The sequence below is a fragment of the Mus caroli genome, unplaced genomic scaffold, assembly GCF_978045245.1.
Source record: "Mus caroli unplaced genomic scaffold, Mus_caroli_1 scaffold_13, whole genome shotgun sequence".
Taxonomy (NCBI): Eukaryota; Metazoa; Chordata; class Mammalia; order Rodentia; family Muridae; genus Mus; species Mus caroli.
This window is the reverse complement of record NW_028227268.1, coordinates 8,401,891-8,427,297: the sequence shown is the minus strand read 5'-3', so window position 1 is coordinate 8,427,297 and position 25,407 is coordinate 8,401,891. Positions and strand designations below refer to the sequence as shown.

The 25,407-nt window shown below is 52.1% G+C and overlaps 1 protein-coding gene across 4 annotated transcripts; it reads right to left on the bottom strand.

Annotated features, from left to right (window-relative positions):
• Nucleotides 1-24,902, bottom strand: Cdc42ep4 (CDC42 effector protein 4). 4 transcript variants are annotated; one of them, XM_021177808.3, is made up of 2 exons: nucleotides 24,759-24,902; nucleotides 1-2,814 (listed from the first exon to the last, which is right to left on the bottom strand). In XM_021177808.3, the coding sequence occupies exon 2, from the start codon at nucleotides 2,710-2,712 to the stop codon at nucleotides 1,663-1,665; it is 1,050 nt and encodes a 349-aa protein (XP_021033467.1). In that variant the 5' UTR covers nucleotides 2,713-2,814; nucleotides 24,759-24,902; the 3' UTR covers nucleotides 1-1,662. The 4 variants fall into 4 exon arrangements, with proteins under 4 accessions (XP_021033467.1, XP_085685565.1, XP_029339664.1 ...); XM_085829439.1 differs by having other exon boundaries at nucleotides 24,711-24,901; XM_029483804.2 differs by lacking the exon at nucleotides 24,759-24,902 and adding an exon at nucleotides 24,679-24,756.
• Nucleotides 24,903-25,407: the final 505 nt, after the last annotated feature.

The window sequence follows — 25,407 nt, the reverse complement described above, 5'->3', positions numbered from 1 at the left end:
TGTTAAGGAGGAAATTTTAATGTTTTCTTACTGCTTTTTCAATGTCATGGAAAAAAATACAAAGTTTAGAGTTTAGAACCAACCAGGTAGATTTAGGAGAGGTGTGTGTGTGTGTTGTGTGTGTACTGCTGGCCAGAGGCACAGCTCTGTAGCTCAGTCACTGCCTACCTGCATAGGAGCACCAGTCAGGGGCCCAGTGAGCACTTCAGGGTCTGAATCTAGGAGGGAGGTCTTGGAAGCACAGCAGCCCATGGCTGGCCACCATCTGGCCAGACTCTGCTTGTAATCTAGCTTGCTCTCTCCCCAGATTCCCACTGGCTGTGCTAGACCAGGGAGCAGGTCAGCCTGCTCCCTGCACAGGAAAGTAATGAGCTACCACCCCCAGGGCTCAGGCCCCTGCCTCCACTAGCATTCTGGGTAGAGTTACAGGAGCTGAGCAAAACAGCTTTCAGAAGAACAAAACAGCCAGGAGCGGTGGTACACACTTGCAACCAAAGCTCCTAGGGAAAGGGAGGCTCGCTATGAGCTTGAGGCCGGCTTGGGCTACAGAGTGAGACTGTATCCCAAAAAGCCAAAAACAAACAAACAAAAACCCACTTTCATTTCCCTGGAATTCCAATCAAATACAGTCCTGTCTTGTTTTGTGTTTTTGCGAGGCCTGGCCCAGAGCCCAAGGAGAGGCCACTAACTAGCCAAAGCGCAGCTCACACCCCGGGGAATAGTGTATCATTTAAGCATCATATTCCAGAACTTTTCCTACACAGTCCTCCTTCAGCCACTAACAGCTATGGAGGTGGGGGTTCAGGGACAAACACTGGTGGTGGCTGCCCCGCCACAGTCCAACCTGGGCAGGGTCTGTGCACCCAGATTCAGGTCAAATAACAGTCACTCAGCCACCAAGACGGTCACTAGTCTCCTGGCAGGGGATTTTGGCAGTGCTCTATTCAGGTTTAAAATATAGTAACAAGGAACAAACACACCCATGGGCAGAGCTGCCCCCTTTCCTGTTCCTAGTGTCTTGAGAACCCAAGACGCTAGAAGCAGGGGGTGTTCGTTCCTTCTGTGCCCCATCCTGTCCTGGGATGCAGACTCTGGGAAAGGCTGCATTTAGTGTAATAGTTGAGGCTGTCCCCTGGCTTCAGCTGAACCCCAAAGAACACCAGGCTTCAGTGAGGAGCCAGAGGTGGAAGAAGGAGGAGCTCAAACGTGAGCACCCCTGCCTCCTGCTGCATGTATCTCCTGGGTAGGCACCAGACACAAGGTGAACAGAAGGGAGCCAAGTGTCCATGACCTTGGAGAGAAGCCCACACCTGGCTTCCCTGCCATTGCGGCAGCAACTCAAACTAACATCTGGCATCCATCTGAGGCCAGGCTGGAAGCAAAGGGCCCGGAAGAGAACGGCTTCCCGCTGGGGCTCGGATCCGTCCCAGGCTGGTGCGGTAAGGAAGGTTAGGTCAGAGTCAGGCCACCAGGCGCCAGTGCCCCTGCTACTTTACTTCCCTGGCATCCCAATCCCTGAGGTCCAGGGTCTACTCCAATGAGGCTCTTAGCTGCACCTACAGAGTAAGGTCAAAGGTCATAGAGAAGGTGGCGGCGGCAGCAGCAGCAGGGAAAAGATGCAGCCCAGAGATGTGGAGGCGACTTTCAACTTTCGGTCCAGCCTCAAACTCGGATCTCATCTTCCTCCTCCTCATCCATGAAGCAGAATTCCTTGTCTGGCTGCCTTGGGGGAGCAGCCGCCACCCTGTCTGGGCCTCTGAAAGCTGGGCTGCGCTCCTCAAGGACGCCTGAGGTGTAGCTGGACAGGGAGCTGCTGTCCCGCGTGGTGTGGCTGCCCACGCTGCGTGCTGAGCTGGGGCTGGGGGCTACCACCGCCCATCCGTCATCCTCCACAGCGTGGGGGGGCAGCATAGAGGCCTGGTCCCAGCTGGCCTTGCTTTCCTGTCTCCCTAGAGGAGGGGCCACCTCCAGCACAGAGGGCGCCTGGACAATGCTGCTGGGGCCTTCCTTGTCACGGTACCCGCCAGCTTCCTCCTCCTCCTCTGAGCCCCATTGGTCCTTGTCCATGATGCTGAGAACATCTCCCAGCATGGAAGGCCCCAGGTCGATGTGGAAGGACAGAATCGACTCTGCATGCTTCAGCCCGTAGCTGACTTTGGGCATGATGGGCAGGTCCATGAGGTCCCCAAAGGCCTGCTCGTCAAGGAGTGGGTCAGGTGAGTGGGGGCCTGTGGCCCCGTTCCGATGGGGACTCTTCGGGCCACCATCTCTAGCGTCTGCCTTCTTCACAGGGCTGGACGACAGGCTCTTGGGCAGCTTGCTCGAGTCCTTCTCCGCGGCTTCCTTCTCATTGAGCTGAGGCAGGGACATGGCATTCTTGACAAACAGTGCTGAGTCCCGCAGGGAGCCCAGCATGTCTCTCTGCTCCCGGTCCCCTCTGGTCACAGACTGTGAACGTTTACTACCCCGGAACTTCCGGGACAGGAGGCTGAGTTTGGAAGCCGAGGCCTGCTCATCCAGGGACTCATCATCCGCCTCCCTGGCCTTGCTAGTGAGGAAGGAGGTGTCCCCAAAGGCGTCCCCAGCCCGGCCCACATGCATGGTGTGGCGGAAGTCACCCAGCGGGGCACTGATCATCTCGGCTGTGAGGTCCGCACGTGAGCGGCGCTTCGAGTTCACAGAGCTGGACACCAGCTGTTTGAGAATGGGCATCGTGCTGGCTGCGGGGGAGCTGGGCACTCCCAAGGCAACAGGCAGGTATGGGGTCAGATCTGAAGTCCAGCAATGCAAAGGGTAGACAGGGCAATCAGAGGGCTGTAAGCAGAGAACAGGAGGCAAAGGGTTAGTATAGACTGGTACCCACCAAAAGGTTAATACGACACCCACCCACCAGAGGTCAACCATTTAACCCCTGCTTTCCCATCAAAACTATTAGAAAAATCACCAGCAGTGAAGTTCTAACTTCATTTCTTCACGCATGTCTCCTAAACATGGAAGAATATTTATAAGTTGAGCTAGGGTTTGGTACCAGAGACGTATTTTCTCTGAAACTTGAGAGGAAAATAATCACCCCCCCCCCCAGGTCCCACCTCCGATCCCTGCCTAAGCTGGAACACTGAACAAACTGCCTTAATCGGCAGTTACAGTCCTGAAGGTACTGAAGCAAGTGTGTTCCAGACGGCTGGTCTGCAGGCAAGCTCTGAGAACTTCCTGTCGTCTAACCGGAATCCCCATAGAACACCTCAGCCTGAGTCAGAGAAGAGAATGGGAAGGTCAAGCCCAAATGCTGTCCGTCACTTCCACACACATAGGCAGCTGGCCAGCATGGCTCCCTCTCTGAATCAGAACTGGGATGGGTATGTAGGAACCCACAGGACCAGCTCAGCTCCCTGGCCTTCCAGCCGTCATGGGGGAGTGTCACATACATGGAGACTCCTGCCTGTGACATCACTGTGAGGCTCCAAGCTCCGAGTAACAGGTTTCATCTCCCATCCTTTGGGATGAAACCCATGAAGTTGGGGAAAAACCCCTCTTGGTTTATTATTAGGGCCAGGTGACTTTATCTTGGGATGTGCAGGACCCTGGACCCAGAGGACAGCACAGGGAGATGTCAGGGCAAAGTATCTGGCAAGGGCTCCACTGAAGTTCTCTGCCAGTGTCCCAAGCCAGGCTCTTTCTCCCCAGTAGAGCTGGGCGGGATAGAGAGAGAGGGGTATAAGAATTTAATAAGCCACTGGGCATGGTGGTGCACGCCTTTAATCCCAGCACTCGGGAGGCAGAGGCAGGCGGATATCTGAGTTTGAGGCCAGCCTGGTCTACAAAGTGAGTTCCAGGACAGCCAGGGCTATACAGAGAAACCCTGTCTCGAAAAACCAAAAAAAAAAAATTAATAAGCCGCGTGGGCAGTGTGTGAGAGATGGGGCTGGGTCTCTCTCCAGGTGTCTGTCCCCTCCCTATCCTGCTGACAGCTAGAGCGCTAGGCCTTGCCCAGACTCACCTATCCCACTTGCAGAACTCAGAGAGGCCTAGGAGGCTTGGGTTGCTTCTGCTGCCACATGCTAGGCCATCCCAGATCACCTGTCCCTGGAGGTTGCTTAACTGATCTTCCTGGCTGCTGGCATTTCTCATACTCTCATTCTTGCTTTCTTAGCTAAATAAACAATCAATCATCCCCACCCCCCGAAAAAAAGGAACTCTGACCACAAGTCCACAAGTGACACTTTCTTCCCTGTGAACCTCCCAGGACCATCCCTGCTGCTGGCCTTGATGTCACTGCCAGTTAGCAACCCTTCCCTTGCTCTCTCCCCCACTCTGGGACTTGATACAAGGGTGTCTCTTCCAACACCCCACCATCCAGTGCCACCAACATCTTCAGCCAGGACAGTGTTGTTCCAAGAAAAGCCCCATAGCCAGGGCTAGCCCTCCAGGCCACCAGCTTCTCACAGCATCCCCTGGCAGGCACCTGTTACATCATTCTGTCCCTGCCAGCTGGATGCTAACATCCCTGGACAGGTTAAGGGCTTCCAGAGGGTCCTAACAGGTCTTAGTTCTAAATCCTGTCTAGCACCATGTGCCACACAGCTGGACTTCAAACACTCATGTAAAGTGTGGCCAGTCCTTGCTCCCCAGCCCCTCGTATCTCTCCCCTTCTGCCTTCATGTCAGCTCCTTTCAGTCCATAGCAGAGCCTCTGGGCTCCTGGCTTGACTTCTCTATGCCCTCTGACTCTTTCCTTACATTCTATAATTTCACGCCAAACAGCCACCATCCAGTCTGATGACCACCCTCCCAGGGAGAGTGGATGCCCCTAACCATCCCCAAGCAATCACCCTGCTGGTTTCAGAGCAAACACCAAGGGGAGTTAGGGAGAACCCTAAGCCAAATGTGGAGGCTCTTTAGCCTAAAATATAAAAGGGCTGGAGAGATGGCTGAGTGGGTAAAACGTGTGCCACTCAAGTGTGATGACTGAGTCACAGATCCTCCAAGCCACTCAAGTACGAGGAGAAACCCCAGATGCTCAGAATCTGTTAGGCTAGATATATCTGCATCCCAGGCAGCCCTACAGAGAGACAGGAGGCAGAGAGAGAGTCGACAGAAGCTTGCAGGCTAGCTAGGCTGTCCTACGCCATGGTTAACAGAGACCCTGTCTGGAACAAGATGGTAGGGTAGGTGGGAGGTAGTCCTTCAACCTTCATGCACAGACTGCGGTGTGATGTGTGTTTGATTTTTTTTTTTAAATGTGTGTGGGTCTTTTGCCTGCATGTATGTCTGTATGCCACATGCATGCAGTGGCCATGGAGGCCAGAAGAGGGTCTTGTATCCCCTGCAACTGGAGTTGCAGCTGTGAGCCACTATCTAAGTCCTGGAAATCAAACCTGGGTCTTCTGGAAGAAAAGCCAGTGCTCTTAACCGCTGGGCCATCCCTCTAACTCCCCGCCCCCTAGTTAGAAAGAAAAGAAAAACAAAAAAGGGAGAGAGAAAGCGAGGGAGGCCTGGTCTCTATGATCACAAAGGAGATTCAGGAGGGTGAGACGCCTCAGAGTGCTGGACTGGCACACGTGCTGCTGGAGGGACACCAAGCTACTCTTCCATCTTACGGGAGAACGAGATTACTAAAGCGCTGACTCAGCCTCAGCTGGGTTGACACCCCAATGAGCCGTGCCAGCCCAGGGTAGGCACCTCTGAGGCTTTCTTCTGATTCTGGGTCCTTTACTAGAGTGCTGCTCACTGCCTCTATGGAGTGCCTTCCCTACCCATAGGAGGAGGGAACCTTCCATATTCTAAAAACAGTCGTGTTATTCTAGCATGGCCTGAGGATGCTTGGGGCCAATCAAAGCATTTTTCAACTATGGGTTGTGTTGGCTGAGTGCTAGAACATTCATAGCATCCCTGGCCTCTGTTGTTAGACATTAACAGCATCCATTCCCCACATCTTCCACTCACAGCATCCCAGATGGCCAGGGCACACATTCTCCATATTCTCTGGGAGGCAAATCTGAGAAATGCTCTCCTATGGTAAGATCACCCGAAACAGGAACCAGGGACATGAGCACGCACAGGCCAGAGGGGAACCCAAGATCATACTGACTTGTGAAAAGGCTTCTCAGTAAGTCCAGGAATCCCCCTCAAGACCTCGGAAGCTTGCCCATACTGTGGTTTTCCATCTGAAGTGCTCATTATAAAGAAAAGAGGAACCACGGGTTCTGCAGCCCCGATTCTCCAGAAGTATCCCCCTGGGCACCCAGATGGACCAAGGACCCAGTCCATGACAGTTAGAAGGAACGGTGAATCCATCGTTACCCTGTTAGCAACCCCCAGTCCTAGCAGTACTTTGCCAGTAGAGATATTAAAAAAAAAAAAAAAAAAGGGATAGAAATGACATGCAGTGACAATCACTGTGGCACTCCACATTCGCGCATACCATCCTAGGCTAGACCTTGTGCCCCTTCTCCTCTGCCTCCTGAAGAACAGTGACAGGTCTACACAATGCCACCCGTTTCCTGTGATCTTGCTCCTGCACGGCTTGTGACTAGCAATTTCCAGTACACAGTAAGCTGCACATCAAGGGCCCAAGCAACAGTGAGTCACCTAAGCTTCTAACGGACAAGGGTTAGGGACGGAGGAGATGGTCAGGGACCTTAAGGGAAGCAGAGAGTGAGGGTCTTGTATCTAGGTGGAAGCTGAGTCTGCCAGGAGCTGGCGTTGGGAGTCCTCCAGCTCACTGCTGAAAGGATCTGACCACAGGGGCTGTGGTTTTGGGAGGAGTGTTGCTAAACACTATGAGTCACCCCTGGGGGAAGTGCCTAAAACAGGCTGCCTCATGAGGCCAGGTGGACATCCCACTCCAGAGGCCACATCCCACTTTCCTGGGTCAGCAGCTTGCAAGGTGGAGGGCACCAGCACCTTCCCATAAGGCACTGTCAACAAGCCCTGCCACCAACCCCACACACAGTCCAGACTCTGGGCCTGTCACCACCCTCCCTGGCAAGATGAACAGTGAATAATACCTTCCCAGATTGGTCAGCAGACTGACAAACAGGTTAGACTACATCAATGTATCCCACTCCAAATGCCCAGTGGCCTGTCTCTGGCATCTCAGCCTTAGGTGGGAGCCAGAGGTACGCTCTCCTGAGATAGCCAGCCAGCCAGCCAGGCAGGCCTCTCCCTCTGCAGCTGACCGGAGGCTCACCCCAGTCAGTATACAGAGTTACGTATGCTTCATCGACCACTGCCAAGGGCAGCCACACCCAACCACACTTCCCTGGTTCTTGAGATCAGCACTAGGCAATGTGGCTGGACAGAAGGAGGCAATGGATACACAGAAACTTTGGCCACTAGTTCAGACTGGTTGTAAAGCAGTTTTGTTTACCCTTCACTCATTCAGTTGCTGTGATATTGTAGAGCCCCACAGTATCCACATAGAGCCAGCCCGCCCTCTGTGCTTGCAAGAGTTCCTTCTATACCGGAAGATTCAGCCAGTCATAGTTAGAAAGCCTTCTGCAGGGAGGAATTCTACAGCTCCACAAAACATGCATAGATATCTCCCTTATGATTTTTTATAAGCAAGATAGCTCAGCTCTGCCTATCAACCTTTCACACGGTGTTGTGTATACAAGGAACCCAGAGCCTACTTGAAGGATACAGGAAGACATGTTGCATATATAACCTTATATGCAAACCATGCAATTTTAGACAAAGGACTCAGGGACAAACATCTGGGATTCGGGTATCTGAAGGGTCCCAGAAAGCAATCACCATGAATACTGAAGGATGACCGTATTCTTCTAGGTTGCGAAAACAGAACATTACCATTCCCAAGGTACAGCTGACAGCGAGTTGGGGGTAAGGCGGGGTGGGAGTGCGGTGTAAAGAGGGAACCAGGTGATGGGAGCGAGAGTGGAAGTGGGGGTCCTGGAGGAGGGTCTTCTGAGGAAGGGGCACTGTGAACGGAGCCACGAGCAACCAGAAGGCAGCTCGTGGCTCACAGGAAACGCACGACATTTCTGGGGTGGGAACATGCTTATAGTATTTAAGGGACAGAACCAAAAATCCACATGCTCAGAGGACAAGCCAGGTGTGTGTGTGTGTGTGTGTGTGTGTGTGTGTGTGTGTGTGTGTAATGTAAACCAACAACCTTGGGAAGTTCCTGGTGGCGGCGGCTAACCTGGAAGCCATGGGGGAGGGGAGACAGAAATTCAGTAAGGTTATTATTTTCTGGAGTTTGCAGCCAGGAGGAGGCAAGACCTGAGTCTTGGGGGCTGGGGAGGACACAGGGGAAGACATCCTGGGAGTGTTTCAGAGTTGTGGCCAATAGGAGTGGAGATGTCCCCAGTGGCAGATCAAAGGGCAGCCTCCATGGGGACTCCAGGGATCCTGTCCCAGAGCTGAGTCACACATACCTCTCTCCACAGGGCCGGCACTGTACCTGCCCCTAGGCAGAACTTAACTTCGTCCAAGTGTCCAGTGTTAATACTTTTTACATCAGGACAGGAAAACCAGCCTGCCGCAGGCCACATCTCTCCCAGAGAAGCTAGCGCTCTGCCTTTTGACAGTAGAGAAAGATCTGGTATTTTCTGGAACACTCACTAGCCTTTATGAAACTTTAAAAAAGTTGTGGGGTGCTAAGGGCAGCAGAGGGACAGGTGAGAGACAGCAGAGCTACGGCAGCTTTGACACTGTGTTAGGAGGAGGAGTTCTAAGGGGCGTGTGCTGGGATTAGAGATGCAGGCAACTCTGGTAGAGCTGAGAGTCTGCTGTTTATTCAAGGAACTTGGCATGTACTGGTTTAAGATACCCTCTGGCCTGAACAGCCACAATTCCAACACATAAAAGCCAGAGACAGAACCACGCACGATCATCAAGACAGACTTCTCATCCTACGACAGACAAACATCTCTAAAATACCTGGGCAGGGTTCTGAGAGACAGGAATGCCATATCAGAGGACTCAGCCCAGGGCACAGGTTGAAGTCTTGGTTGGTTCTCTCTCCAGGTCACTGCTAAAACAGCGATGCAATGTCCAAAGTGTGGGGGTGCCATGGAAAAACACCCCTCTAAGGTGTCCTTTACGTGTATGCATGTGTGCACAATTCTTGTTTTGGTTGTGTGTGTGTATGTGTGTGTGTGTATGTGTGTGTGTGACAGGGTCTCACTATGTAATTCTGGCTGTTCTAGAACTCACTCTATAGACCAGGCTGGCTTCGAACTCACAGATCTACCTGCTTCTGCCTCCTCTCTGTGATGAAGAAAGGTGAGTGTTAACCAGGCCAACACAGGGTTCCTTTAGGTTAAGTGCAAACTGCCACCCATTCAGTCCTTAATTTTCAGTTTTTGTCTTTTAAGAAAATAAAATCAATAGATGGCCAGCCCTCTAAATCTGTGGATTCTCCATCTGTCAAAAGAAAAGATCTCAGAAATAGGCTGGGGCGAGAACTCAGTGGAGTAGGTAAAGCGTGTGCTGTCCACAAGGATCTGAGTTCGATCCCTGGGGCACGCACACAAATCATGTTGAGATGGAAAAATCCGGGAAGGGGGGAAACAGACCCCTGGTGAGCCAGCTTTAGTGAGAGATCCTATCTTCTAAAGTAAGGTGGGCGCGGAGGAGCGGTGGCTTAGCAGTAACAACCACACTGGTTTGGTTTGATTTCTAGCACCCACATAGTGGCTCTGTAACTCTAGTCCCAGGAGATTCAATCCCATCTTCTGGCTTCTGCAGGCACTGGGCATGCGTATGGTGCGTGTATAACTAACTATGCACACAAAACACTCATACATACAAAGTAAATACGTCTAAAAACAAGTTTTAAAAAGTGAGTGACATGCAGGACTGGAAGGACGGCCAGTTGGTAAAGCACCCACGGTACAACCTGGCAACACAAGTGAAGCCCCTGTCACCCCAGGAAACATGGAAGGAGAACCCGCTTCACACAGTTGTCTTCTGACCTCTACACACGCCCTATGACAAGTGCATGGCCCCCTCCACCCAAGCAACTATCATGGACAGGCACATGGACAGATTAAGGCACTAATAATGTCAATCTCTAGTCTCCACACACATGTGCAGGCAGGCGAAACACGCCCTACCAGAACACACACAAACACTGACTGTATACAACCCCAACCTCATCTTCACTCCCTAAACAACCTAATGCAACTGTTTTCATAGCATCCCTATCACTCTGCAATGTGGAACTCTAGAGAGGGTTTAAAGTGCCCCAGGTAATAGATATGCACACGTTACATTGTGCTGTCTCACAAAAGGGTCTTGAGCCTCTGTGGATTTTGGTGTCCCAGGGGGACCTGGAACCAATCCATCATAGACACGAACAGACAGCTGTGATGGCTCTGGTATGTCCTTCCCACACACCAGTGGATTGTCATGCAGCCCAGGGGTAGGAGTAGGTGTTGAAATGTGGCGGGCTGCGGTCACAGAGGTGATCCAACCCAGTGGCCTGGACAAGGCTTTGGGGGTGGGGGTGGGGCAGTGAGGGACAAGGAGAGGTGACTTGCCAAAGGTCATGGAGTTTGAGGGACCCAGGTGGTACTAGGGCTCAGATCTCCTCTGCCAATCTGAAAGATTTCCCCGAGTAACACTTGCAGTGACATCACTGCCAAGACTGGGGTCAGCCCTTCCTATCTCTTCCATCATCTTGCTCAATGTAAGAGCCAAAAAAGGGTAGGAGGAATAAAGAGGGTGGGTAGGGGTGGGTGGGACACATTTCACAAGGCAGGGAGAGTCACAGCACCCGGATCCCAAGAACTACTTACATCCTAATGACCTCGGGACACCCACACCTGGGAGAGCTGAGGAGCCGAGGCAGAGGGACGGCAAGTTCAAGACCTGCCTGAGCCACAAGAATACTTCAGCCTCCTCCACATCTACAAACAGAGTGGGTGGAACTGTGTCAATGGAGGAGAAGTCCCAAATGCGTGGATATTCATCAGCAAAGCCTTAGCCACAACACCACACGCTGGCTGGGAGAACCAGGGCAGTAAGGGACAGACAGCCTGAGAAAATGAGGAAGCATGAGGTCCGTGGATTGTCATGAAACCATGAAACCGTGACGGGTGGGGATGGGGTGGGGTGGAGTGTCTGTCCTGAGACAATGTAGCCACATGGGACAGTTTCCCTAAACAGCAGGCAGTGGACTCCCATATCCATCCACCTACAGCCATCTATGACACAAACACTCTGATGCATGGTCACTGAAAGGGACAGAGGGAAACCAAGATGTGGGGCTGGGCCTGCCTTTTATCCCAGCACTTGCAGGCAGAGGCAAGTGGCTCTGAGTTTGAGGCCAGCCTGGTCTATACAGTGAGATCCTGTCTTTAAAAAGAGGTTCCCTGGTGAGGTAGGGGTTGGGGTGAGGGGTGCAGGGTGGGTGCGCGTTCCTGTGCATGTGCCTGTTTATTTTGTGCATGTGTGCCATGGCTCACTAACAAAGGACAACTTAAGGGGTCAGTTCTCTCCTTCCACCACGTATGATCCCGAGATGCAGGTTTTCTGAGCCTGCTAGCAGGTGCCCCTTCCCCCCACCCTTTATAAACAGGGCTTCTAGGGGCCAATCTCAGGTCCTCGTCCTTCCACATTACCAACCCAGCTATTTCCCCTGTCTCTCCTCCCTTTAATGTGGCGAAGCTGCTTTTAATAATAATAAAAAATCCCAAAGCATCAAAGGCTTAAGGAAAGGACTTTAATTTCAAAACAGCTTAAAACTCTCCAGTTTGTCAGGGCTCAGCATCTACAAGAACAAGACATCAGCCAGGGCTAGCACGGCTCTGCACATTGCCAGGCTCTCTCCCACTGACATCTGTCCCAGGCCACCCCCAAGAGTCATGTTTTATGCTATGTGTCTGGGAGGTAAGAGTGGACAATCTATAGAGATTTGAATGCTGGAGAGAAGGCTCAGCAGGTTCAGAACACCGAGGGCCTGGGTTCAATTCCAGGCACCCACATGGTTGTTCACATCTGTAATTTCAGTCCCAGGAGATCTAATGCTCTCTTCTGGGCTCTACAGCACTGGCTGCACTTACATACATGCACGCAAAACACCCATCCCCATAAAATAAAAGCAAGCTAACTCTATGACTCTAGACCCATAGTCCTAGGCCAGATTCTCCAGACTCCTTCCCAGATCTGTAGAGACTGAGCACTGTCCCCACCTCTCACCCCCACCTCTCACCCCCACAAAGCGAACACCAGCAGCTGCTTCCTGGTGCTCCAGCCTTCTTCTTGGCCAAGCAGGTGACTCGGAACAACCACGCCCACCCAACGGAGACTGGCCTTCCGCCAGTGTCACGGGAGCTTTGAGCTGGAAGTCAGCCACCCACAGGACAGTGGGATCTAGTCAAGAGACACTCCAGACAGGTGAGAGCTTGGGTTTTACTCCTCCCACACTCCCAGCTCGGCCACTCCAATACTGTGAACAAAGAGGGAAAAGGAAAGGGCAGAGGTCACTCAAGGTGCTCCCTTCAACTGACCATGCACAGAAAAGTTATGGCTGCCAACGACTCCCCTTTACCGGGTACCTGCGTGTCTAGCTTGGGGCTGAGAGAACAGACACGTATTCTTCTGTACCTCAAAGCAACCATGCAGGAGGTTCTCATGATACATTTATTTTACAGGAAGGGGATTTGAGGCTCCAGCAGGTTAAACTTCCTCCCTTCTTCCCTTATCTTCTGAACTGACTGACGGTAGCCCATCTTTGTCAAACCCTGGTGCAGTATGTTTGGAGGGGCTGAGGAGCACTGGGTTAGGAAGGCTGCTACCCTGAAAATGACTGGAACCAGAATCCACATTACCAACTCCTTGATTAGAGGTTCGTCTCTAGGGACAGCTGAACTTGATCCTCCCAAGGCCCTACAGAATCCTAAAGAGAAGTCAGCAGAAAGGATCCGTGCGTGAGAACTCCAAGCCAGGTGTCCCCTGGGCACTTAGGAATGGGGTCAACACAAAAAGCCTAGATTCAAATCCTTCTCAAGGAAGCCCTGATCCAGGGTTGAGAGCCTCAACCTTGCCAGATCCCAGAGAGAAAGATCAGAAACCTGACCCAAGTTAGCGCTTTAACTCTTAGATCTGGGCATTTACTGCACACTTCCCAGAGGCCGGCCAAGTCCGGCCAACACTGCCCAAGCCCAGCCAGGGCACAGCCTACTTCCCAGAGATAAACATCCCTTCTTTGATGGGCTCTTCCTGGAAGGGAAAGTGACCGAGGCTCCAGACATCACTTGGTGCTTGCCACGGTTGTGTCGGGAAGCATGTCGCCTAGGAATTCCTGCTTCTGGGGGTGGGGTGGCAGGAGATGCTGGAGATGGGTGGAGACCAGAGTGACCTGGCAGCCTCTGTGTGTGTGTGTGTGTATTTAAATTTTTTATATTTATTATCCAGGTGGTGGCAGCACTCAGGTCAGAGAGGCAGAGGCAGGCAGATCACTGAGTTCAAAGCCATCCTGGTCTACAGAGTAAGTTCCAGGACAGCCAAGGCTACACAGAGAAATCCTGTCTCAAAAGAACAAAAAAGGTTTTGTTTTATTTATTTATACGTATGTGTCTGTATGCAGGTACGTGCAGGAGCCCAGACACTGAAGTTACAGGCACTTTCGAGTGACCTGATGGGGGTAATAGGAACTGAACTTGGGGCCACCACGAGACAAGCAGGTGTTCTTAACCCCTGGGCCAACTCTTCAGCCTCAGGTTATTAATATTCCACACCTGACATCCAGTAGAGAGGCCCCTGGCTTCATGTGGCTGCTGAGGTATTAAATACCTCACATGGAACCTGGGAAGGCCGCTCAGTCAGCAAAGAACTCACTATGCAAGCATGAGGTCCTGAGTTTAGATTTGCCAGCACCTACATAGCCCAGCAGAGTAGCGTATGCCTGTAATCCCAGGGCTAGGGAGGCAAGAGTTCCCTGTGTCAGACAGGTGAGCTCCAAGTTCAGTGAGAGACCCCGTCTCAAAAGATAAAGCAGAAGGGCTGGGGAGACAGTCAAGGTTAACCGGTCCCGTGCGGTCCGACATGCGGGCAGGCGACTGTCAGCAATCCTATCAGCAGCTCACCCCTCCTGCAATTCCAGCTCCAGGACGTTCAATGTCTCTGGCATCCGTGGGCACCTGTACTATGCCTGCACACACGCACACATGTGCACACACACACTTAAACATATTAAAAGTGTGAGGAAACATTAACTCTCCTATGGGGCAGTACAGACTTAGATATTTCCCCCTGTTACACAGGCAGGATGCGGCATTACAGATGGGGAATAAAGGCAGTCATTGTTCCTTCCTTCTGGGACTGAAGGCACTCATGCGCTGGTAAATCACACGCCATGTCAAACGCCATCGCTAACACCCCAAGTTTCCATTCCGCCAGTCTGTCACAAATGTTTTATTCTTTCATTGAGACTCTATAACTTCTATTTTCCATAACTATGCCAGCTTGTAATTATTTCTGTAAGACTGGCATAAAAAAAAAAAAATCACTTCTGTTTCCCACTGCCATTCTATTTTGAGGATGCTCTACCATGTTACAGTCCCAGCAACACGAGGTGTCCAACTTTAGGTGCTTGCCTGCCTTCCCTGTGTCTGTCTCCCTTGTGTGTGTGTGTGGGGGGGGGGGGGAGGAGTGTCAAGACAGGGTTTCTCTGTGTAGCCCTGGCTGTCCTGGAACTCATTCTGTAGACCAGGCTGGCTTTGAAATCAGAGATCCACCTGCCTCTGCCTCCCAAGTGCTGGGATTAAAGGCATGCACTGCCACCACTACCCGGCTTCCCTGTTTCCTCTTTGAGACAGGGTCTTGCTGTGTAGCCCTGACTGGCCTGGAACTCTATACAGACAGAGTTGGCCTCAAACTTTCAACCATCTTCCTGCCTCTGCCTCCAACTGCTACAATGATAGGCTTTCACCGAATTGAAACTCTAAAATACAAACATAACCTTTCCTCCCGAACGTGTAGTGTGCATTTCTTTGATTACTAAGTGTGAGTGTTGTTTTAAAAAATGTATTATCGACACACAGACCTACCCTTGGAAACTGCTCATTGAAGCTTTTGCCCATTCCTCTATTGGCAGGAGGGGCTTCCTGTTTTCCAGTAGACTTGCTTGATATCTTTAAATCCTAGTGCTATTCTGCAAATATTTTGGCAAATCTGGCATATGCCTGTCTACATTATGGTGATTCACATGCTGCCAAGCGCCTCATTTGTATGTGGTCCAGGCGGCTTTCTGCCTTCCGGCTTTCATCTTACCAAGCAAAGACTTCTCTTCTATTCCCCAAGTTTGTGGGCTGGGGGGTGGGGGTACAGATGCTAAAAGTATGGGAAATACAGGGCAAGCTACTCACAGGAGAAACAAAACCAAACCCCCAAAAGAAACGCAGCGAAGTGCAGCTGTCTGTGTGACCTCTACCACTGAGTCACTAAAAGGAGGACACAAAGACCAGTAAGAGTCAAGTGCCGGGGGCTGGTGAGATGGCTCAGTGGGTAAGAGCACCCGACTGCTCTTCCGAAGGTCCAGAGTTCAAATCCCAGCAACCACATGGTGGCTCACAACCATCCGTAACGAGATCTGGCACCCTCTTCTGGAGTGTCTGAAGACAGTTACAGTGTACTTATAATAAATAAATAAATCTTAAAAAAAAAAAAAAAAAAAAAAAAGAGTCAAGTGCCAGGCCTGGAGCCGCTGGCCCTGCCACCCCAACTACTCAGTGTGAGCGAGGAGGAGCCCAGCTCAAGAGAGTCAAAGAGAGTGTACGTAGTAAATTCCAGGTAAACCTAGGCGCTGCAGCCGAGAGCCTCCTGATCCCTGGTAACAAACACACATTAGCAGTAAATGGTACTATATAAAATATAAATATAACACGGCAACACAAATAACAGTAAAGTAAACAGAGAAGCAGTAGGTGGTTCACACTGCAGTCTCAGCACAGGGGGAAGTCTATGCAGGAGGACTGAGGCAGTATGACTACACAGGAAGCTCTGGGCTAGCCTGAGCTACAGAGCAGGATGTTGCCTGTTTTGTTCGTTCGTTTGTTTTTCTAAACCGGGTTGTGGTGGCAGATCTTCATGACTTGGCCACTGCTTGGTTCTGTATGGTGAGTTCCAGGCCAGCCAGAGTTAAAAAGTGAGATCTTGCCTCAAACAACAACAACACAACAAAAACCCGGAAACAGATGTGGAGAGATAGGAACATGGCAGTTCCCAGCACCCACACTGTAGCTCACAGACATCTGTAACTCCTGTTTAAGGGGATCCTCTTCAGGCTACCTTGGGCACTGCACACACACAGTGCACAGACTGTATGCATAGGCAAGAAAACCCTCATACTCATAAAATAACAAAACGAGGAAAAATGTGACAGCAACAAAGAACAACAATTTTCCTGAACTCTTATAAGAACCAGCTTTGTTAAATGGGCGGAAAGCAACCAAAGCTGCCTTGGCTCGATATGAGCTCCTTCCTGAGCCTGGGCAGCTGTGGCCGGCTTCCACAGAGCCTTTCCTTCTGTGCCTTGTTCTGCTGCTTTCTGAAGCAGATCTGGAGTCTCACCAGGCAGAGCAGGTTTGGAGCATCCAGTGGTGAGAGCCCAAGTGCCCGTCTTCCCCCTGAATTCATCCTGGCTGCTCTCATCTACGGACTCTTCCACGTGCATCTCAGAATAAGGAAGGCTGGGCACTATACACTGCTCACCCTGGCCCTTGGAAAGCTGAGGCAGAAGGATTCCAAGTGCCAGTCCAGCTTGGGCTGCAAAACAAGAGTCTACCTCAGAAGCCTAGAGAGAAGGGGAGAGAAAATCTTGTCCTATCTGCAACAACTGTCCTTACTGAACGGGACACTACAGCAGACATGAACAACATTGGTTTCTGCCTGGCACCCACAGTGACATCCTAAACCTAGTTACCCATAGGGTTGCCACCAGCCACGAGGGGCCACGTTGTGGCTAGTGAGAATTGGGAAACATTTTCTTTTTCCTAATTCAAAGTATTTTAAATTTTAAATAGGATGTTTGGTTCCTTTACAGGAAAACTTCAGAGTGTTGGGAAAACCTGTGTGAATCTGTGTATGACTGTAATTTTTTTGCAATCCAAACACTGATCAAATATTTATAAAGTTTGGCATCCAGACTATAGTGTACTATTTAGTGTGAGACACATGATAGATGTTGAAGCTTTTGTATCTTAAAGAACAATATAAAATACACCATAGGTAATTTCTGTACATTTACTTATGTACTTATTTGAGAGGGGGCCTTACTAGGTAGCCTTGGCTGGCCTGGAACACACTATGTAGACCAGGCTGGCCTTGAACTCACCAGAGGTTAACCTGCCTCTGCCTGCCAAGTGCTAGGATTAAAGGGAGCATATGTCTCTCCATTTTGTCCACTTCTCTTTTATTTGTGTGTGTGTGTGTATGTCTGTGTCTGTATATGTGTGTGTGTCTTGTATATGTGCCTATGTGTGTGTCTGTGTGTGAGAGTATGTGTGTGTGTCTATGTGTCTGCATGTGTCTGTGTGTGTGTGTATGTATGTGTGTGTGTCTTGTGTATGTGTCTATGTGTGTGTCTGTTTGTGACAGTGTGTGTGTGTCTGTGTCTGCATGTGTTTGTGTGTGTATGTATGTGTGTATATGTGTCTTGTGTATGTGTCTATGTGTGTGTGCGCATTTGTGTGCACCCATTCGTGCACACATGCCCACAGAGACAGAGAAGAGGGAGTTAGATTCCCCTGGAGTTAAAGTTACAGGTATTTGTAAACTGCCTGGCATGGGTGCTAGCAATCAACCCAAGGTCCTCTGCAAATGTAGCAAGTATTCCTAACTGCTGAGTCATTTCCCAGACCCTCCACTGAAAAATTTCAACAACTATGTGGAAATGGCAATATTTTGGGTGTGCAGCATTAATATGAAAATTTACCTTTAAAAAAAAATATGACTATTAGAAAAGTTAACGTTAAACTGGGCAGTGGTGATGCACACCTTTAATCTCAGCACTCACTCAGCACTGTGAGCTGGAGGCCAGCCTGGTCGACAGGGTGAGTTTCACGACTATACAAGAAACCCTGTCTCCAAAAGTCAAAACTAAGAAAACTATAGAAAAGTTAAAGTTATGCGTATGACCAGCTTTCTATCCTTTATTGGGGCAAGTGGTAATCAGACTTGGACACAGAAGCCAGGGCTGCATACATGCCTGTGTCCTAGCACAGAGCTGCCCTCGGCTCCCAGCATTATGCTATTAACAGCACTGCTCTATGGCTACTGTCATCAACTGTCACATTCTCTAGTGGACTCACAGTCAGTCTCCATCATCTCCAATATACAGAGATTCCTGCCTCCACCAGCCTGAGAGGATTGGCTTTATTGATTGCTACCACGCCCCCCACTCAAATTTGCAATCCTTAACAGTGTATAAGACTACACGATTCCAATGCCTGAACCAGGCTAACAAGTGGGGAAACACAGTGTGTCTCGGCAATCAACCCCTTAGTTGGAAAAGAGGGAGTGTAGTCGACTTTGGAATCAGGAGTGGTCTGGAAAGACGTCTCCCAAAGTTGGTCCTGATCAACTGGCATCTAGGATTTGAGATGCTCCTTAGCCTCAGGCAGAGGGCCAGACCCTGCACCAGGTGGTCCTCTCCCCAGGCCACGGGTCAGAAGAAGTATGGAGCAGAGCAGACACTCCAGGTCCTAGATGCTATGTTCTGGCTAAATGGCTTTTAGTACTGAAGGTTCTCATGTTGCCTGTCTGACAGCTTTTATCTTGGGTCCTTTTCCCCACAATACCAAATACCACAGATCACACTGTCGTCTCCATCTTGAAGATGAGAAAGCAGGGCAGGGTTTAGAGAGCCCATGAGTCACCAAGGTCACACAGCTCCTAAGGACAGAGCTGAGAGAAGAATCTAGAGAAATGTGATGCTGAACTCTGAGGGTTTCCATTCTACAAGCACATCGGAGTGGGAGGGGTCTCATCAAGCCTCGAAGGGGTGATGAGGGAGGGCTACAGGGACCAAACACCCACAGGAAGCCCACTGCTTCACAGACTGTGTTCGTCTTAAAGATTTCCCCAAGACCCATGAGATGGCTCACATCTGTAAAGGCACTCGTAACCAAGCTTGAAGGCCTGAGCTCAGCATGCCGAACCACATGGTGAAAGGAGAGAATGGAGCACACAAGGGTGTCTTCTGACCTTACTGTGACCAATGTGCACACGTGCGTGCGTGTGTGCGTGAGTGTGTATGTGTGTGTGTAAAAGAATTATTTTAGCCGGTGTGGTGGCACATGCCTTTAATCCCAGCACTTGGAAGGCAGAGGCAGGCGAATTTCTGAGTTCGAGGCCAGCCTGGTCTACAAAGTGAGTTCCATGACAGCCAAGGCTATACAGAGAAACCCTGTCTCGAAAAACAAAAACAAAACAAATAAAAACAAACAAACAAACAAACAGAATTATTTTAAAATATCGCTGGAGCTAGAGAGCACAGTTAGAGTATTTGTTGCTCTTGTGGAGTGGATCAGAGTTCTGTTCCCAGCATGCACATGGAGGCTCACAACTGTCTCTAACTCCAGTTCCCTGGGGCCTGCCTGGCTCCTGCTGAAGGCGTTCACACGCATGGTGAACATTCATACATGCAGGCTAGCACTGATACATACATACATATATATATATATTTAAATTTTCCCACAGTCTGGGCACTCCATTTTCTATCATCCTAGAGAAAATTATTAATTCTAGGAAATAGATGGTGGGGTGGGGGGATGGGAGCCCTTGAGCTGGAAATTACCTCAGTCTCACCCAGCATCCATCTCTACCCTCAGTCCAGAACCCTCTGGCTCGAACCAGGGGAAGGAAGCCGGCAGGAGGGTGAAGAGGATGGTCTCCCTTACCATGGCCTGCCCACAAGGGAAGAGAAAGGGGCCAGGGCCTGGGAGAGACCGGAAACGACAATTGACCAAGGAGCCAAGACGAAGAACAACTAATGACCCAAGGACATCCGGCAGCTTCACTTGTTTATAGGACCTTTCCTGGAAACGTGGGCTTCCAGGAGTCAGCTGCCCGACACCAGCCATCACAGGCGATACACAGGCTATAGCAGACGGTGTCTAGCAAACAAGCGGACAAGTGGGGCTTCTGCTCCTGGCCTCACATCAGAAGGAAGCTGCTGTGCCTACAACCAGATCCATCCGCGAGGCCCGGCTTAGTTTAGTTTCACTTTGCTTCTCCCAGAAACCACTCCTGAGCTGAGAGGCAAGCACAAGGGTACTCTGGGGGCTCCAGAGAAAACCCCTAAGTGAGATGACAGATCTTCCAGCCTGGCTTTGCTGGGGACTTGGAATAGAGGGGGTTAAGAGCCAGATCATAATCGGGCTTACCACACTGAGCTTGCTAGCTATCTCTGCCTCAGTTTCCCCACAGCTTTCAAAGCCATCTACATTAAGGTAAAGATGTAAGCTCACACACACACACACACACACACACACTCACTCTACAAGGGGTGACACAACTCAACAGATACAAAGGCAACCCTGAGATGTGCACTCAGCCGGGACCCCACATCTACAGAGCATGCGCAGTGACACTAATTTCAAACAGGATCCACGGGCAGTCCTGAACATACCTGTACAAACCTAACCCCATAGGCTCCAGGGTGTCGCATGAAGCTGTCCCCTGAAGCCAAGGTACAGAGTCTGTCCTAGCTTAGCACTGCCACCCCGCAGGGGGTCATGAGGCAGCCCTGCCTAGGGCTTCCTTCTCCTTCACCTTTGACCTTTAGTGATATGGGATGGAGAGGGCCAGCTCTTCTCAAACCAAACTTCTGCTCCTTCTGATTTCAGGTCAATAAGGACCATGAAAAACACTCTCATTCTTCCCCAGGATCAGGGTACGGAAGAGACAAGACTGACGAGACCCTTGCGTTCTACCAGCAACCATGCACAGGACCTCAAAGGAGACAGATGTGCCAGACTCCTGGAGAGCGCCGCCTGCTCCTCTGCAACTCCCAGATTCTCCTAGGAGATCTCCACACAGGGCACCACTGGGCTCTCTGCTCTAAGTTCTCCCTCTCCACCACTGATAAAGCTTTAACTCCACAAACAGAGCAGGAGGACAGCAGAGGGTCCCCTCTCTGGTGCTTCAGGGGCCTGAACAACATTCTGAAGAAAGGAGGGGGTCCTAACCGAATGGGAGTTTCAGGGGAAGGGGTGGGGGTGGAGGTGGATGCAAGCAGAATAGAAAGGAAGGGGTGGGGAACACCTGGCTTCTTTGTCACATCTCGGAAGATCTAAACCCAGAGTCTCTGGACCGGGCTCAGCTACTGAATGAAGACAGGTGAAGGGAGAACCCAGCGATGGCAGGGAGCTGCGGTGGCTTCCTCTGCTATCATCCACTACCCTGAAAACCAAGGCAGGGGATGGCGACCCAAGCATGCAAGATGTGCAAGGCTCTCTTGCCCCGGCCCTGGGATTAAAGGCAGGGGTGTGCACACATGACACCTTCAAACTGGTTCTACCACAGACCAAAATGGGAGAGCCTACCTCAGCTTGAAAAGGTGAGGTCAAGACCACCAGTCTCTAAAGGAGGCTCCACGGGCCAGCACTGCCTGGGGTGCAGGGAAGGGCTAGAAAGTGTTCCTCAGCTGGAAGGGAGCCCGAGGCTCCAGGAGGCCCACTGTAAGCTGGGGCTTCACTGGTATCAGGAGTAGGAATGTGGGCCGCTAATGGCTGAACTTTCTCCACCAGGCAAGTCAGGCAGGGCTACTTTTAGCCACTCTGCTGTCCCTCCCTCGGTGACTGTCCCAGGCCCTACTCAAGGATAGCTGAGCATCATCCCAGAGGCACTTCAAAGTATTTGCTGGAGTCAGCTGTCAAGGGCCTTCTGCTAAACTACCACTTGAAGTGTGCCCTGGCTCTGGGACTTGGTCCCTTCTCCCAAGGCTAAGGAAGATTCCAGTCCTTAGGTCAGAAGAAGACCTAACCATAGCTCAGGTCCATGATCAACTGCCAGGGTGAGATTGCTCAACCCCCTCCACTCCCCAGCCTTATCGCTGGCATCAACCCAACACCTCTGTTCTTCTGAGGGACAGAGTCTTCCCTCCCCCGACAGGGGTAAGCGCCTAAGTGTCTGTGGGGCCAGAACAGCTGGAGCCACTCCTCCCGCTCCTCCCGCTCCTCCGAGGCCATCCGGGATGCTGGCTTGAAAACGCCCCTCCCCTGCCAATTCCATCCAAACTTCAAGGGAAGCAGGAGGCAGGGATAAAGGAAAAGAGGAAGAGAAGGAGACACCAACATCAAACACCATGCCTGCCACAGCTGGGCACGGCCTGTCCAGGCCATGGAAAGCAGTTGCAGTTGCGGAGGGATGGGGGAGGGTGTTGCTGAAACACAAGCGACCCAGGCCTTCCTGGAGAAAGCTCTGAAGGGAGGGTCTAGGATCCCCTTACAGGTCAGCAAGAGACCACCCCTGGGACCACAGCTTTACTCAGGGAAACTCTCCCTTTGCTTGTGACTTCCTGCTGGGAAGCTCGGATGGTCAGTTTCAAAAGAAGGTTGGGCGCATACACAGGATCAGAACAAGCAGGCATGTGTGAGCCACAAACTGAGGGGGGAAACAAGGGTTCAAAAGAGAGGGAGACAGGAGCCCCCCCCCCCAAAAAAATGGAAGAAGTGCTCAGAGGAACAGCACGAGCATACAGACAGCATGAGCAAAGGATCCTGCGAACCCCGAGAAGTTACCAGAGGCGCCAAGACACCCTCACATCAATACTGCTTTGAGAGCAGGCTAGCTTTAGCATCCAGCTCCTTGAAGTCCGCGCTAAGACGGACCACCAGGAGCCGAGAAGCTCCCCTCCCTCCCCGTATCTCCCAAGGTTCCACTCAGTGGGAAATAGTTAAGGGGCAAAGTCCCTGTTCACAGAGGAGATAAACCACATTAATCAGTAGTCACATACAGGCAGCTGATCAGGGCTGGTAGCACATGGTCCCTCCCACACTCAGCCCTGTAGCAGCTCCCCAACATGCATAGTAGCTTCCCGGTCTCTAGTGATGCCCCACTATTGCCAACTGCCCTTGGGTTGCCCAGAGGCCTGGCTCTGCTCCAGCATGGCCCTCCTCCCCACCTCCCCAGTTCTGGGAGAAACCTGTATGTAGCTAAGGTTCCCCATGCTGTGGGCCCTGTTCTTTGTTCTTTAAAATTCACTCCATCCCACTGGTGGTCCCCCCTCCTCCAGCCAGGCCTCAGAAAGGGGCGGGAGAAGCTGCTGCAGGCGTTACTGGAAACCCAGACAGGGCAAAGAAGTTGCAAGGCAGAGGGCCCCCTGCCAGGGGCCTCTCATTGTTTATGCTCCCCAGATCTCGGGTCCAGATGGTTGCTGGGGGTAAGGATGAAAAGTATCCCAACCGCTCCAGCGAGAAGGGACAAGAGGTTTCAAAGTAAAGACACCCACAAGGAAGCTTTCCTCATTCAACGGCTCAACTACCTGGGCAAAGAATGGGAGCTGTCGGCCCAGGGAGAGACGTGGGAGCCGGTCAGATTGCAAGAGGTGAGACTGTTGGAGGGGGGGTGAGGGGAGGGAGGGAGAAGTTCCCAGCCAAGAAGAAAAGAGAAAGCATTGTATTTCCTTTTCATTCTCCCTGGGAGAAAAAGAAAACTTCCGAAGCCCAGGCCGCAGTATTTCATTGGGCAAACACAAGGAACCTGGTTTGAGTTAACAGAGAGGGAGAGCCCCTCCCCCCGCAGGCACACACGCAAGTCCTACGGTCTGTTCCCAGGAAGCTCAACCGCCATCCACCCCGCCAGTCTAGGACACTCACCCACAGCAACCGGGGGTCCCCCAACGGGGAAAGGCAGCTCCAGCAGACAACACCACAGACACAGGAGGGCAGATTTGTTCCTCCGGCTGGGGGCGCTCCAGGAATGGGGAGGAGCCAGAGATCAGGATCGCAGCTTCAACGTCCCAAGCCAGCGGTTAAATCATTAACCAACCGCTACCTACTCGCCCCTGAACAAGCCTCGAGCACCATGCTTCGGACGTACCGGGCGCGCGCGCAGGTCCCCCCGCGTAAAGCCTCGTCCCAGGTTTCTAAGGGACCGCCAGCTCGGCCCAGCCCCACCCTGCGCCTCTCGCGGCCTTGGCCTCCAAGTCTTCCAAGGGAGGCGGGCGGGGCGGGAGAAGGAAGGGCTCGGACGGGCGGGGAGTATTTGCTCTTTAGGCTATTGCCTTCCAGCCGGCTCTTGCACTCCTTTCTCCCCGGCCGGGCGACACCAGATGGCGCCTAATGCAGTGTGTGTACGCGGGAGAGCACGCGTACACCCCTCTGCCACTACCGACGAACTCGGCGGTTATTCATGGAGAAGTCTGTGCGCACACGCCCCCCTCGGGGCGACCGCCGCCGATTGTTGTGTGCCTGCCCACGGCAACACACACCCCATTCCTGCGCGAGGGGGTGGACCTTTAAAACCTGCCCACTCACCCCACCCCGAACAGTCTCCGTGGCCAGATCGGGGCGTCCTGGCGACGCTGAGCCCTGTTGTTACCCCCTCCTCCGCAAATGATTTTTCTGGGACACGGTATGTGACTCTGGGTCTGGTCCCAGGCATGCCTACCCACGCTGGGCACAGAGGGGTGTTGTGTGTGTGTTTGTGTGAGCGCACGCCCTGCTCCTAGGTCCTCATCTTCCCCATCCCCGGGTCTTTCTACCTTCTCCACGTCACCAGGGGTCTCGAGCCTACCCAGGCCTCACGCGGCCGCTGGGCCACAAACGGATGCTCGTCGCCTACCTCGGTCCCCAGCTCCCCGAGCGCGGACCAGGTGCGGCTGTACGCTCCCCTCGGTGTGCTTGGCGCCTCGGCAAGGCTGGCGACCCATGGCAGCGCCGGCGTTTGTTTCCTCTGGCTCCCCGGGCTCCGAGTGTGCTAGAAGCTAGGACACTCCCCTCCCAGGCTCCTCCCAGCCCTCCCTCCCATTTCCCTCCGCGCTGATGTCACTCCGCCGCAGCAGCCAATGACTGCCACGGAACTCAACTCGGCTGCTCGGCCTCCCAGGTTCAAATCTAAAAGCCTGAGACGCCCCCCCCCCCCGCCCCCACAAGCTCCTAGTAGGGTAGACAGAGCAAGAGCAGGTCTTGCTTTGAGGAGTCGCGCCCCACAGCCCCCAGTGCTCTGCCGCGGAACCGACGTGGGGTCCGCAGAAACAGGAGCACATCCCCTCCCCAGGAACCAAGGGGAAGCTCTCTTTTGGCTCTTCCAGTTTTGAACTAATGGTAAGAAAACAACTCCCTCCAGGACGTTACCCCCACTTCTGGACCACGAGCAGGATCTTGGGCTCCGTGGATTCCATCCCCATCTGGAGGGCGGGAGAAGCAGGTCCGCCCGAGTCCCAGACCCGGTCTGAGCAGTGGAGGGGCTTTTCAGCAGGGTGACCTGGCTT